General features: G+C 38.0%; 3 protein-coding genes across 3 annotated transcripts; 2 read left to right on the plus strand and 1 right to left on the minus strand.

The window, feature by feature from the left end:
* The first annotated feature begins 2049 nt into the window (after window positions 1-2049).
* Window positions 2050-7062, plus strand: LOC147173770 (uncharacterized). Its single transcript, XM_086076326.1, has 6 exons — window positions 2050-2382; window positions 3574-3716; window positions 3796-3863; window positions 4959-5087; window positions 6606-6701; window positions 6781-7062. Exons 1-6 carry the CDS (start codon window positions 2272-2274, stop codon window positions 6846-6848), a joined length of 615 nt encoding a protein of 204 aa, XP_085932452.1. The 5' UTR covers window positions 2050-2271; the 3' UTR covers window positions 6849-7062.
* Window positions 7063-7208: 146 nt separating this feature from the next.
* LOC147173771 (uncharacterized) lies at window positions 7209-12343 on the plus strand. Its single transcript, XM_086076327.1, has 6 exons — window positions 7209-7574; window positions 9342-9487; window positions 9569-9630; window positions 10343-10453; window positions 10543-10644; window positions 10827-12343. Exons 1-6 carry the CDS (start codon window positions 7464-7466, stop codon window positions 10859-10861), a joined length of 567 nt encoding a protein of 188 aa, XP_085932453.1. The 5' UTR covers window positions 7209-7463; the 3' UTR covers window positions 10862-12343.
* Window positions 10915-15807, minus strand: f2r (coagulation factor II (thrombin) receptor). Its single transcript, XM_086076325.1, has 2 exons — window positions 15685-15807; window positions 10915-13574 (listed from the first exon to the last, which is right to left on the minus strand). Exons 1-2 carry the CDS (start codon window positions 15773-15775, stop codon window positions 12391-12393), a joined length of 1275 nt encoding a protein of 424 aa, XP_085932451.1. The 5' UTR covers window positions 15776-15807; the 3' UTR covers window positions 10915-12390.
* Window positions 15808-16100: the final 293 nt, after the last annotated feature.

Raw genomic sequence — 16100 nt, forward strand, 5'->3', positions numbered from 1 at the left:
GGTCAATGCTGCTTGTCGGTAGCACATTAACCGACACTCCATTCATGTGTCAGTCTGTGCGTGTTGTGGAGTTGCGCCAGGAGTGACGTCATGCAAATTCACAAGGACCTTGTGAATTTGGATACAGGCATGGATGGAGTTATGGTGCAGACTAATAAAGGTTTGTTTTGATGAGTTTGCTGTTTGTTTTTATCCACATCACGGTCTGTATATAAGGATTGAAAGAATTACCTCCACTTATAGACGATCTGTAAGGAACAATGCAAGTACATTCTGATGTTTGACATGCTGCACACTTGCACAGTGTAGCTGACTTGCATTCAGCCAGTAAGATTGACTAATGGCTTGATGGCTAGAGGTTTAAAATGGTCTATAGATGATTACAGCAGTAATAGTTGTAATACAGAAAATCTGAAAGCTTGCAAATTTAAAAATAGGGTTCAATAAAGATGGTCAATTGGTTGTTTTTCCAGAATGCATTTGCACCTGTGGCTGCAGAAGACAAAGAGGGGACAGTTTTGTTGTAATTTGCACCTGCACGTCCGTTTCCCTCGGCAAAGTCACGTCGTAATATGAGAAGAAACGGAAATGGCTACGGAAGCCTGAAAGGCATGACGGAATAAATGAGCAGATTACGCAAGAAAGCACAAAATGTGGATCGATATACATGATTGGCTTCGTCTGAAAGTTTTCCATTTAAGATAATTTTCTGAACCCTAACCCTAACCCTACCCCTAACCCTAACCCTAAACCCTAACCCTAACCCTAACCCCTAACCCTAACACTAACCCTAAACCCTAACCCTAACCCTAACCTAACCCTAACCCTAACCCTAAAATCTAACCTTAACTAACCCTAACCCTAAACCCTAACCTTAACCCTAAACCCTAACCTAACCCTAACCCTAAACCCTAACCCTAAACCCTAACCCTAACCCTAAACCCTAACCCTAAACCCTAACCCCTAACACTAACCCTAACTAACCCTAACCCTAACCCTAAACCCTAACCCTAAAATCTAACCCTAACTAACCCTAACCCTAAACCCTAACCCTAAACCCTAACTAACCCTAACCCTAATCCTAACCCTAACTAACCCTAACTAACCCTAACCCTAACTAACCCTAACCCTAACTAACCCTAACCCTTAACCCTAACCCCTAACCCTAACCCTAAACCCGATCCCTAACCCTAAACCCTAACCCCTAACCCCTAACCCTAACCTAACCCTAACTAACCCTAACCCTAACCCTAACTCTAACTAACCCTAATCCTAAACCCTAACTAACCCTAACCCTAACCCTAACTAACCCTAACCTTACCTAACCCTAACTAACCCTAACCTAACCTAACCCTAACTCTTTTGGTGTTGTTTTGAAAGATGTTATTGTTGACTATCTGGTTAACGCCATTCTTATCCTAGTAAAAACTCTACACAAATGTAAATTCTTGACAACGTTTTTCAATAAAATAAAATAAAAATAAAATATAATAAAACAAAAAAATCACAAAACACTGATCAATAAAAATATCACATTGATATTAAATTCACAAATATACAAAATAACCATGAAATGATAATTAAAAAAAAAAAAGTGGAATGAAAAATAATTTAAGTACCTTTTTAACTCCATTACATTTACTTTGTATTTGGGTGACCTTAACTTGTACATAAAGTATTGATTACACCAATAAAATATTTACTTTGTAATACACAACATTGACAACTCAAACATTGACCTTGAAGTGATTGTATATTTGTGTTTTGCGTGGTCTAATTGTGCGCATGGGTAGAGTTTTCTTTTTGTATTTTCCTAGACTAGGCCCGGTAGAAGTGCTTTCCGTTTTGGTAGTTATTTATGATTCAATACTTGTTTTTTGTAGTTGTGGTTTTTATTGATCTATTTCTGCATGTTTTCTAGCCTGGGGCCCCTATGGGGAACTAGAAACGCCCACTGTTTCACAACACATCTTCGTGTGCTTTTAGCAGGCAGCCTCCCTATTCATACTCTTGTCAGTTGGATGTTACATAACAGGATGAATAGGACACAAGAGACCCCTGGCGACTGGACATTAAATGTGAAGAGCTTTGCGTCAGGGTGTGTGTGTGAGTGTGTACGTGTGTGTTCCAGCCCACCGTTATACAACACATCACTGTGTGAGTGTGAGTGTGTGTTCCAGCCCACTGTTAGACAAAACATCACCTAAGGCACAACTTGCAGGCAGCCTCCCGAACATCCTCGCACTCCGTGGTGGCCTCGTATCGTCAGCCATGTCTGCCCAGTTGCTGGCCGTTGTGCTCGCCGTCACCTCCCTGTGTGCTGCATCCCAACCTGACTGCAAGGAGCTTGTTAAACCTCTGCAGCTGGACAACCACAGCCCTGTGAGTATTTGAGTGTGCTCAAAACCTGCATCATTTGTCACTGTATTTTTGTTTGTTGTTATTAGAACGGGTGTTTGTCTTCATTTCAACCATGCACTCTTAAAAACAACAACAACAAAAAACATCAGATTACAAGTATTAACTAGTGACTATAGAGTTATTTTAGCTGTATGTTTTTTCATATTATATATGTTTCAGAGGAACCCCCAAAGTCAAACAAAATGTGTTCTGAGATGCTGGTTGATTTGAAAAAAGAATTCTCCCATAGGAAATAATGTACACTGAATTCAATTGCTCTAGCCTCAAAATGTCTCCACTCTAAAATCTTAACTGCACTTTAAGTGATATTTTTTGACATTTTACCGTTATGCATACATATACAAAGAAGTTGATCAATGATCAAAAGTCAAATTAAATCAAACTAAAATAATGTAAAACTACTCACCTGCTTTCAAGACAGACCCACTTTGGAGCAGGAGCAAGAAGCTATTGAAAAGCTGCAGAAAACAAGCAAAAACTAAAGCTATGGAGTGATTAGCTCATTTGTAGTGTTAATTTAGTGAACGAAAACTAAACAAAAATATTTTCATCCACACAAATTTTTCACTAGGTGGAAAAAAAATAGACTAGACTAAAAACCCTCATTAATAAACAATAACTGCAACTTAATCAGCAAGAATTTTCATCAACTAAAGTGTAGGCTACTTCACTGGATTTAAAACTGGACTCAAATATATGGACATTTTAGTTCATGAACAAAGATGAGACGAAAATTATATGATTTTGTAAAAATCCTGTCTCTGCTGATCTGTCATGTGACACAGTGACCCCCCCCCCCCCCCTTCAAATCTGCAACAGACCGGAGGTGGGTTCACTGTGATAGGTAAAAAAAAAAGAGTAAATTATAGTAATAACATTATTCCAACGGCTATAACATTCCAACAATGATGTTAAACCGCTAACTCACGCTGGCTAACTTACTAGCTCATAGCATGGAGCCACAGTAGCCACTTGTTGATATACTGTTTTTCATCAAAAAAGATGAGCGAAAATATCATGTGAAATCATTTTAGAGCCGAAATGTTCCACTCTGTATCTTGTATTTCATATTTTCCAACGTCCTTCACACCTTTTAATGTGTTTCGTAATATGCAATAAACAATCACTTATGGTCTTGATGTTGTGCGTCAGATCTTCGGGAAATGGGTCCTCCATGTGGGCTCGTGGGACGAGCCAGGCCTGAAGAGCGACCTGGTAGCAGCGAACAGCTCGTGGATCGAACTGTCACCATCCTCCCAGAGTGGGAGCATCTCCCTCTACTGGGCGGACCGTCTGTAAGGACGCTGCATTCGCTAGAGCTTTTACTTTTAGTTGTTATTACCTTTTACTCCTATTTCCCCTTTGGCCATGCAGGAACGACAATAAATGTCTTCAGGGGTCTGCTGATGTCACCGTCTCTGGAATGACCAGTCACGCTACTTGTAAGCATCCTATCTACTTCAATGCATGATTATTATTATTATTTTTTAATTAATTAATTTATTTTAAACTTTTGCATTTGGTGTTGCATCTAGAAGAATTTGGTTTAAGTCATTGGATCGATGAGTATGATTCAATGACTAGTTTGTCTATAGTGGCCACAAGATGGCAGCAAAGCAATACTTTTAGTACTAAACAACGAGTAGGCGAACAGAAGATGGGTTCCCCTAACATACTATAAGGCAATCGACATTTCATCCATTTTATTTGGATTACAAAAATAGATTTCAGATGTCCTAGTAGGCTTTTAATGACTTTTTGTTTTTGCTTTGGTGCAAAAGCCTGAAGGTTTGGTGCTAGTGCAGAATGTTATTTGTAACTGTTCATAATTGTCACACCTTTACGAAGGCCCAGTTATAGCTGAAGAAAAACAGCCCACGTTCATGATGCTGCTCTGGTTTTCGGTTTTTGGACCCATAGGATCATGAAAAAAAAAAAAGATTTAAAAATGTCTCCCAAACGTGTGAAATTGTGGTATGAACAGTTCAAAGTAACAGTCAATGCCAGCATTTAAAAAGAAAAAAGAAAAAAGTAAAATTCTCCTAGAATAGCCACAGTTTAATTTGGGTTAATTAGAGGCACTTGAAATGGTGGCAAATGTGTAGCGACTCCCAATTGAACGCAGCCACATCCACAGTTTTGAGACGGTGTGCTCACTTGTGCAACCACATTATCACAGTTACTTATTTTTTACTTGCCCTCTTGAAATAAAATAAAATAAAATGTATCACAATAATGGTGGGAAAAGTTTTAAATGATTGATCTTGGACTTAAAAAAATAATAATAATTGAATAGGAATGTATAGACTTTTTATATCCACTTTATACTACAGTATTATATTAAGTTGTCCAAGTACTTTAGAGATACTACGCAAAATGATTTTTTTTCCTTTATTTTTTTAATGGGACATAACTTTGTGTACTCTTTTTTTCATGCGGTGGCACATGAAAGCAAAGTATGCCATTGTCTAAATACATGCGGACCTTTAGTGTACTTCATTCAAGCTGGGATGTATTTTTTTTGTCCATGTCTACAGTGAACATCAACAACCACACTTCCTATCATGAGGCCAAATATTACGCAACCTGCTCCGACTGCCTCCTGTCCGAAGACACCACCCTCCTGCCAGATGGCAAATCCAAGGGCCGATACCTTTTCCTCTTTTGTATGTGTTTCACTTTCTTCATTCCAGTTGGCCGCCTGCTATGAGCATTTTTTTTTTTTTACAATCTAACATAAATTATTATTAATTTATTGAAACCAGGGAGGGAAACTGAGAACAGATTATAATTTATAAAGTCAACTGCAGAGTAAAATAAGGCTCAAATAAAATGACAAATTAACAGGTCAAATAAATTATGAAACATATACACAAAACATAAAATGTTACATTACATACATTAAGTTTATTACCTTTTTTGAATCCATAGAAACAAGGGTTAATCACGAAATAACTCAATTTTATTAAGTTACTGCTAATTTATGTTTTTAAGTTATCCATACCCAAAAACTAGTATAGTTCAATTCAAACAAAAATGATTAGTACAAATTACTCATAAACGCATACAAAGTTACACCAACTTTAAAAAGTTAAGTTAGTTGTAGTTTTGTATAAAACTTTGAGCATTGTGTACTTAATCTATTTGATTATTTTTGAACGTTTTGGTTTACAGTGTGCAGAAAAGACATGATAATTTTACTATTTAGTACAATGAAATTTTCATCTAAATGTCCAATGAAATTTATTTATTATGTACGTTTTTTTTCTTTGTGTTTTTTTTTTACTATTTGTCTTGGTGATGAAAATATTTGGACTTTTACATATAAATGCTTAATTTGGAAGATGATTTTTTTTCTGTTACATGGATGGTGATCAATATGCATATACAGTATATATGCATCATGATAGTATCACCATAGGACATATTAAACATATTAAAATGGAGGTCGACACACAGTTAAAGTATTTTAAATATCCAGTACAAGGAATGTAAAGTAATATTTGAAGTGCAATGTTAATGGTCAAACTGTATATAATGTTAAGTGGCTTATAAGTAATGCAGATAGCTTTTTAGGGGTAAAATCTCCGTTTTTGATGATATTTTAACGTTGGTCATGATGGTGTTAATTACCTCAATGTATTTGACAATATAAGTTGCAAACCGTCAACTTAGTTCAGTTAACTCATTCACTGCCATTGATGGCTATAGACGACAAAAATTCATTTGAACTATTTCCATTTTTTCCACTTTTGTTAACAAGAGTATAAAAACCTAGAAAAAAACATTTTATTGTACATTTAGAACAGATATCAAATTTGTGATTAATCGTGAGTTAACTATTGAAGTCATGCAGTTGATTACCATCAAAAATGTAAATCGCCTGACATGATTTAAAAAAAGAAAAGGAAAAGATTATTAAAAATTAGGGGTGATTACATTTTTTTAGCGTAATTAATCGCATGACTTCACTAGTTAACTCACGATTAATCACACATTTTATATCTGTTCTAAATGTACAATAAAAACATTCTAGGTTTTCATACTCTTGTTAACAAAAGTGAAAAAAAAAAGTTAAACTAATAGAAATTGCTCAAATGAATTTTTGACGTCTATAGCCGTCAATGGCAGTGAATGAGTTAATTATCTTTCCATCCTGACATTTCTCTTGTTGCTTTTCAAAGCTCGAACTGGTCAGCTGGAACCGTCCGAGTTGGAGACCTTCAAGAAACAGGCCGTGTGTCTTAATTTCCCCCCGGAATACTACTTCCTGGACTCAGGTCCGATTTCTCATTTCACCTTTGTGTCATCTCTCGTGCGATTCAAACTCTCATCATCGCACCATTGCTCTCGTTTTAGATCTGTGTCCAGATGACAGGAAGACTGCAACCAATGAAGGCGAAGAGCCGACTGATGCCGCAAAGTAAAATGTAGACAATTACGTCATACTAAAACAAACGAAATGTTCACGTAACCTTGTGCGATGAAATAATCTCTTATAGACATGTCAAAGGTGATAGTTTTGTGCGTATTTTGTGTGTGTGTGTGTGTGTGTGTGTGTGTTTGATAAACGCAGATCTGAATCCTCATTTCAGTGGAGAACACTGGCTAGTTGTAGTTGAATAAACGGACGCAATTCTCCTCTGTGCAGTCCTTTCTCTATCCCTTCACATAGAAAAGATGACACACTGTTCTTTACAAGAAACTTCAACAAAAACTGTTGCCTGGAAACTTTGTCAGCGCAACACAAATCCCCCGTTACACAAGAGAAAAGATTTTTCCCGTTAAGCCAAAGAGAGGAGTCGTGGCACTCGGCCCAGAGTCCTTTCAAAGGCGACAGAGGACCTTTGAAATGGTCATTCAGCACTTGGTAAAAGCGCGTCTCAGCACGATTATTCACAGCGCTCCTTGATGCGATTTGTGCACACGCAACACATCCTTTCCTTCTTACGTCACAACTTCACACAATTTTTGACTCTTTGAGAGCGTCGAGAGAGATCAGTATTGAGGCAGTAACACAGTCGCAGCAAGGCAGTGAGAACATGACTTGGCCTGTTGTTTCTTTTTGGTGCGCTCTCGCTGCACTTTGCGGGGCTTCTGCACCGGACTGCAAGGACCTGGTTCAACCTTTCGTGCCAGAGGACCCGCAGCTGGTAAATCCAGCTGTTTCATTCATCTCAGATCTTTTGGTTAAAGGTGTATGTAATATTAATGTTGGTTTGATGTTTTGTTAAATATGTACCTTGGCTAAATTAAGGTTGGGAGAAAAAGATCATAAATAATAGGGGTGTTAGAAAAAATCGATTCGGCAATATATCGCGATATTACAGCGCGCAATTCTCGATTTTTTTATGGGAATATTCAACAAAACGTCTTACTTAGGGTTAGGATTTACACATTAAGCATGGAAGAATGTTATATTAATGGAACATTAAGCCTTATAATTTTATTTCAGTGCTGTTCAAACATGAAACAGACTGCAACCTGAATTTTCAGACAAATAAATACATGTTCATACAAATCTTACAGTGTACATGTACAAGTTTACTGATTAGTATTTTCTAAATTTGAGTTAAAATCGCAATAATCCATTTATAGATTCGTATCGGGATTAATCGATATCGAATCGAATCGTGACCTATGAATCGTGATACCAATCGAATCGCCAGGTACGAGGCAATTCACACCCCTAATAGATAATATTGTTTAGGTTTGATTGACATTTTAAAGAAATGGCTTTATTATTGTGGTCAATTAATACTATTATCTTTGCAACTACATCAGGGGAATCCATATTACGGGCCGGGGGCTATTTTTTTTTCCAGTGACATTTGACACGGCCCACAAGGCTACTGAAGACGCTTTTCTAAATATGCAAAGATAAAAAATTTAAAACTATTTATGACTAAAATAACAAAATTACTCTTCAAAACACTGTGGGGAATTATCAATCTAATTTTGGGAGCAAAAATATTTTTTTCTGCTCTCAGTTGAGGTCGTATTTGTCTGTTTTTCAGTGCAGGGGTGGATCTAGTCTATTGATACAGCGCTGTTGGCCACCCCAAAATCTTGAAAATTACTTTAGTATTTGTCTTATCACCTTTAACAGAAAGCTCATATGTAGCAGTTTATCAAATTAATCAGAATATATGAACAATGTATGATTGCTTACATGATCATTTTGACGTGTTTTATAGGGCTGGGTTTATAAATTCAAATAATCAATATCAAATTGTTTTTTCCTTTTCAAGACAGATATTGATTCATAAAACCATGAATTGATGTGTTTTATAGGGCTGGGTTTCTAAATTCAAATAATCAATATCAAATAGATTTTCCTTTTCGAGACAGATATTGATTCATAAAACCATGAATCGATTATTTTAATATCTCTTTTTTTTCCCATAAATTCATTAGAAATTTAAATTTTAAAGGCCACATTTTTTGTATCTTACTGTTTTCTTTTTAAATTTACTATTCACATGATTTTTCAATTAATTTCATACATTTATGAAAGTCCTGACTTATTGCACTTTAAGACAATTCAGAATCTTACAATTACAATGATTGAATTAGGATCATGAAAATATTTTCTTCTCATCCTTGCTGATATCAATGTATAACACGTGTTACTTTCATTAATAAACTAAATAATTTAACCAGTTACCACCTCCGCAAAATTTAATTTGGAATTTAATGTTTATGGTATTTTTTACAAAGAAGAATTGCTGTTCCATAATTAATCAATACCGGGTTGAATTGAAGTGAATCGAATCGGGGGGGAAATAAACAAATATTTTTTTAATTGGCCCTTGTGTAGTTGTGTCCCTACATTTTTTTCTATGTGGCCCTCAAATTAAAAACAAAACAAAAACATCTGTACACCCCTGCCATCCATCTTTTACTGGCCTATGTTGCAGTTACTTGGTAAATGGGTGTACGTGATGGGAGCAGGTGACCCACTGCCATACCACCAGGCGTTAGCGTCTTTGAAAAGCTCCTGGATAGACTTGTCCCCGACATCGGAGAATCACATTGTGACGTTGCGATGGGGCGATCACAGCTTGTGAGTTACTTGATACAGTTGCAGGACTTTGTTCATTAGAAAAACCGCAAGCTTTGATTATTTGATGTTGTTGTCCCACAGCAATCGTTGCATTTTTGGGGAAGCCAATGCAACCGTTACGGAACTCGCCATCACGTTTCGCAGTAAGTGGATCGCAGATGGGTGAATGTGAAGAATAACAAATAAATTACGAGGCATCATGAAACATTATACGCTCACCATTATTTTCCGAATCTAACAAGTATTACTACAAGAGCTGTTTCTGCCTTTAACTGTCACTTCATTTACACTTTCAGAAAGGTTGCAATGTTTGTTTGGTAGCATAATTGAATAGCATTTTTTGTATTTTGACCATCTCGTAAAAATGATAAAAAACAAAAAACAGATTTTATTTTTATTTTTTATTTTCAGTACAGCAGTTCCATACCGCTGTACTGAAAACGCAAACAACAAAATAAGCATTACACCAATTAATAATTAAATACCTACTTTAAAAAAATATATATATATTGAAGTATACCTATACATTTGGTAACAATTTGGTCATATTCACATTAAAAAAAATATATATATATATATATATATATACTACTGGCAAGTCCACACATTTTTTTTTACAAATTGAAAGTACAGTTATTTTTATTTTGTATATTATTATTATTATATGTAAGTATTGAGTTGGTAGTAAAATGTGTGTTGCATTCCATTCCACGTGTAAAAGGCAGATTTTATTTAAACCCCAAATGTTTAATTGGATCACGTTAGACTAATCTATGTACTTGTTGTGCCAGAATTGTCTTGTATATGTAGGCTAAATAATCTTGCATAAGCAGAATGTGCACATTTTTCCAAAAGAAAACCTTTGCGACCACAAAGGCTACATCTTGAAGACATGCTCCGACTGCCTCCTGTGGACAGACACCTTCCGAAACCTTGACGTCACCGGTAGATTCATCCTGCAGTTCAGTAAGTGTGCAATGCGCTCATTCTTTCTCTCACATCGCAGGGCAATGTCACTTTAAAAAAATAACCCCCCCCCCCCCCCTCTCTCATAGCACGGAGTGGATCAATCGATCCGATTGATGTCGAAGTGTTCAAAAAGCAAGTTGGCTGTCTGAACTTCCCGGAGAACTTCCATAAATATGACGGAATTACAGGTGAGTGTTTTTTGTTGACTTGCAAAACTGAATGTGAGTTATGTTGCCACGCGATGGAAATGATGGGCTGTCCTTCAAAAGAGAGTGTGTGTTAAAGTGTTGCTGTACTCACACTAAACGTCATCTTATTTACATCATTTTGTCTTTCTTTCCTTTTGTCTTTATCTGTCTTCCTGTCCCAGAGCTGTGTCCTGATGACAAGCAGAGCACAGAGTGAGACTCCAGGATGAAAAGAATCATTTAAAAAGACAGTATAATTGCTTAGACAAAGTAGGCTATAGGCCTAATTGTAACGTCAAACACATGACGTCAGTCGTTAGTTAAATGTTTATCTCCCTTTTTTTCCTTTCATTTTGAATCAGAATCATTTAATTTTGACAAACGAGGACAACAGCGTGAGACCAAAGTGCAACTACGTACTGTATTCTCCAGAACATCCACCTCTCAACTCCTCTCGCGCTCACCCCCTCCCCTTCCGTGATCGCGTGGTGTATTCAAAAACACTAGGAAATAGCAATGTTCCACAGAACAGAACCTGGCGTGCAACTAACAGCAACACACATAATCCAATTTCTACTAGTATATGCTCAATACGTATAACCTTTATTACAACCTTGTAACTTGCAATGATGTAGCTAGACCCTGTGAAGTAAGCGAAAGAAAAAGCAAACATTCACCAGTCTTAACATTAGGCACACCTGCACAGTCTAATTAGACCCAAAACTGTAGAGTCAAATCTATAATTAAGCCTTAATTCATCTTTATAGGCCAAAAAAAAGCATATTTTGTAGCAGTACAATCCACCCGTTGTTATCCATCTCAGGTGGTGGCCATTTTGACACTCGCTATCACTGTTGTTCATGGTTCATGCAACATTCAAAGAAGGTGGGAAATTGGATTATCCCTCTTGGATTTTCCCAGTTCCGACCTCAAATCGTTTGAGTTAAATGTAAACAACAAAAATGGCTGATTCCGAGTGGATGATGGCAAAGATGGCTGATTATTTGACTGTTATTCCAAATCACGTTGTGTTAAAAAATTATTTAAGTAACAATACATAAATATAAGTTTAAAATCTTTTAAATTATGTTTTGCCATTCACGGTCTTTCTCTCCATGGAACTTACCATTTTCGAGTGGCGTCAGATTGAAGCCGGTCAGTAAAATTGACTGACCCCCCCCCCCCCCAACTTTGCAAGTCGGATGTACAAGTTCAAAGGGCTGTTCCCGTCCTCACTTCCTGGTATGAAGTCGGAAATGTCAGATTTCCCATTTTCCTCGAATGCAGCATCAGGTAGCAACCAATCACGGCACATCTTCAGAAGCTGTGAAGCCACTTTCAGTCGCAGTAAGTGGCAAAATGGCCGCCCCCTGGGACGAATAATAACGCCAGATTCCACAAACGCAATATCAATAAATCAGTAGTTGGCAGCATACAGAACACATTATAAAGAAAATGTTTGGATTGACTTTCCATTTAAGTTATAATGGACACTTTAAACAAGCAAAAAATAATAATAATAATGAGGAAAAAACATTTTCTTTATACTGAAGCTGTTGTATTAAATCATAAGACTGATCAAGGCTTGATCTCATCTCGTAGCTAAGCTATGTTACAAAATGAGCATGTAATGCTGACACACGATGACAAATCCACCAACCACCAAAACTTTGTCCAATAAAATCGATCTTTTGTCACATTACAGTTTCCTTTGTAATGATAGACTGAGACAGAACAGTTGTGCACTTAAGTGTCCAACTTGGAGTACTGGCCCCCCGACCCACTTTGAACAACCTCCAATTTGCACGACTTGCTGCTGTCCCTCCGCCCGCTGGTTCTGGTGCTCCGCGTGCGCAAGCTGCTCGGCGTCTGATGCGGACGCCGACATCCGAACAGCGCCGTCACCCGTTTCCTGCACTGAGATGAGCCAAAGTAATAGAGGAGCGGGTCCAGGCAGCAGCTGAGGCTCCCTGCGCACATGGCAAGCAGGTAGGCCCGGTAGGAGTTGTCGCTGGACTCGACGTAGTGGACCATCAAGATGACATTCGCGGGGGTGAAGCAGACCACAAACACGACCAGCACAAGCGCAGCCATCACCACCGCCCGAGTCTTTTTGGAACGGTTCTCCACGTTGGAGGCCGCCAAAGCCTGGATGATGCGTACGTAGCAAGTCACCGTGAAGACGAACGGGATGAAGAAGAAAACGGAACAGTAGATGGGGAAGAAGTAACGATAATAGGATTTCAGTTTCTCGTAATCTTGCACGTCGTGGCAGGTTGTGATGTTCAGGTGGGGCAAGTACGCGGTCTGACCCGAGGCTAAGAGGGGCGCCGCTCCCGCCAGGGCGAGCAGCCACATGGCGGCGCACACGGCCCACGCCATCTGACGGCTGCGCCACGTCAGCGAGTTCATAGGGTAGACCACGGCCAGGAAGCGGTCAATGCCGATGCACGCCATGAGCAGGACCGAGCAGTACATGTCGCAGTAGAAGGCCGCGGTCACCACCCGGCACATGAACGGGCCGTAGGTCCAGTTGTTGCCGTGGTAATGGTAGGCTATCTTGAAAGGGAGGAGCAGGCCGAAGAGCAGGTCAGCGCATGCCAGGTTCAACATGTAGATGACGGCGGGCTTTGTGGGACGGACGGGGTGCACAAATATCACCGCGGCGACGAGGTTGAGGGGCACGCTGATGATGAAGACGAAGGTGTAGACCGTTGGGACGAAGACGGTGGCCAGCGAACTACGCAGGAACCTCTTGGCCTCCTCCGAGACAAAGTAGTGCCTGTGAGGAGGACGATGTGAGATGCGATGTCTTCTCACAGATTCGGGCTGGGAACCAGAACCGGTGTCGTCGCCAAGGCCGTCAAGCACAGACAGGTCCATGTAGTCCGCAGCGTGGCCAGAGAAGGTGCGCGGGAAAAATCCTGAGCCTTCAAAGCCAAAAACGTATTTATGTAAATTAAGTCATTTGACGTGTTACTACTATTTATGGTTTTATATATATATATAATCTTATATATATATATATATATATATATATATATATATATAGATAGATATATATATATATATAGAGATAGATATATATATATATATAGAGATAGATATATATATATATATATAGAGATAGATATATATATATATATAGAGATAGATATATATATATATATATAGAGATAGATATATATATATATATATAGAGATATATATATATATATATATATAGAGATAGATATATATATATATATATATATATATATAGATAGATAGATACATACATATAATATTTAAAAAATCTGTATAAACATTTAACTTTTTAATGTTACTGTTTCTACTCAACATTCCAGGCCATGTTGACCTAAAGTGCTCTTGGTGGCCCTCTAGTGATCATGGCGGTCTTAGGCAGGTGCTTGGTTCGCTAATATGCCTTGGGTCAACTCTAGAATCAAATGTATTTATCGTGTGCCTCAATGTGTTTAGGGTTGCCCCCATGGGGCCGATTATAACGGTGAAAGCCTCATAAAAGTATCATTGCTAAGTGCGTAACAGTACAGTATGGCAAACAATTGTGGTTCTCTACGTATTTGGTCTTAAGTACACGGTTTGGTTCACATTGAATACAATAAGGGCTGCAAAAACAACAACAAAACTGCTTATCACTGGCGTTGGGCTCTTATGTCACAATTGGTAACTTTAAAGTTATGTTTATATCTTTAAACAAAAAAAGACTATAGTCCTTAATGAGCAAGCATACCGGTAAATACGATTTAAAGCCACCCAATGCAGGAAATTGCATTTCGAATCCATACTGCCACGTGTGACCGAAGAATAAAACTGCGCCCTCCCTTCTTTACGTACTGCGGATGACGTCATATTCGCAGACACGAGGCGGGAAATATCAACCCCAATCCAGTCTGAAAATAATTGGCCAGAGTCTTGCTTGCTTGCAGGATTACTCATTGTAAACAGATAATTAGATGACGTTTGAGTCATAAATGGTCAAATAAAAAGGCTATTGTAGATATTATTGGGCAACTTGCTACATAAGGTAGGAACCAAGCAGAGGGCTGTCACACGCTCCAACTCTATTGGTGTTTCACTACATGAGGTCATGCAGAAGAATCTAATTTGCACAATGGCAAAGAGGTTAACAGTGGCATTATTTTTATTTAGAATTTTCCTGATTATTATTTCCCAGTAAACATAAATGAACTACAGTAAAGGGCTCAGGCAAGGAAGTGACTTATTTCACCAGCTTGATTTCAATTTAGCTCTTCAAATATTTCTTGATTTTATCGTGACTGATTTGGAGTTGAATCTTGGGATATTTGGTATGGGCTTGTAATTTTTTTTAATCAATTTAAAAATAGGTAGAAATCTGGCTATTTATTCACTATTTAATTCCTCCTCATTTTTAATTAGCACATGCTTTCGGCATAATTTAGAAAAAAAATCTTGAAAATGTTAGTTGTGGGCATTTTTGTACTGCCAACAGGTCACTAATTAGCATCTAAATAGTCATTTTTGCCCACTTTCTGAAATATTTAAAACGTCCTATCTTAATTCCCAACATAAATATATTAACAAAATTTAAACAATTTGTCCACCTAGCCTAATTTTATTCCCCCCCCCATATTACTGTACCTAATAAACAGCGCTTCTTGTGGTTGCAGTTAAGAAGTGCACTCAACGATGCTTCAATTGCTTCAAGACGCAAATAATTTCCTTCCTATCAATCAAATGAAGACTTAATTTCAATGTCAATTTCTAGTCCTGCCTGAATGCATTTGGGGGGGGGGGGGGGGGGTTGATCGTGGCTTGCTGCAACGCTAAAGCAAAAAGGCAAAATTGCAGATAGTTGTCCAATTTGATGTCACTGGGCAGGTGTACCTATTATTGTGGCCAGTTATTTAGAGCAGGGTATACATAACATGGCATTATAACAATCACATTTGCAAATATACATTAAATCACCTTCCGAATAACAGGCATGTAATTTTTTTTTGTCCGGAATTAAAAAATAAAAATGTTGAAACTTACCATTGCGGATGCCGAGTGCTGAACTGTGAAGTGAAAACACCACCAACAGCCAAACTAATGGGTGACCTGTGGCTGAATTGCCTTGAAGCATTTTCAAGCTACTGCTACAATTCACCAGGAGTGTTGCCAGTGTGACAAGTGTGTAATAATATAGTCCAGTCAGGGTGCTGGCCACCCTCATTGACTCCTCCCCCGAATAATCCCTCAAAACACCGGCCAACCTCATATGAGTTTAACAAGAATTTCTGCTCGATCGTTAACCTCATAATAGGCAACATTTTTAATACTGTACCTCTAAGTGTCATTTAAAACTTAGCAATTTTTAACACCTTCATATGAATTATAATTGAGTCCCCCCCCCCAAAAAAAATCGTAATGTTTGTTTGTTTGTTTAATTATACATTGACTGTCAAAAA

Source organism: Leptonotus elevatus, chromosome 5, assembly GCF_054856555.1.
Source record: "Leptonotus elevatus isolate MCC_2025b chromosome 5, RoL_Lele_1.0, whole genome shotgun sequence".
NCBI lineage: Eukaryota > Metazoa > Chordata > Actinopteri > Syngnathiformes > Syngnathidae > Leptonotus > Leptonotus elevatus.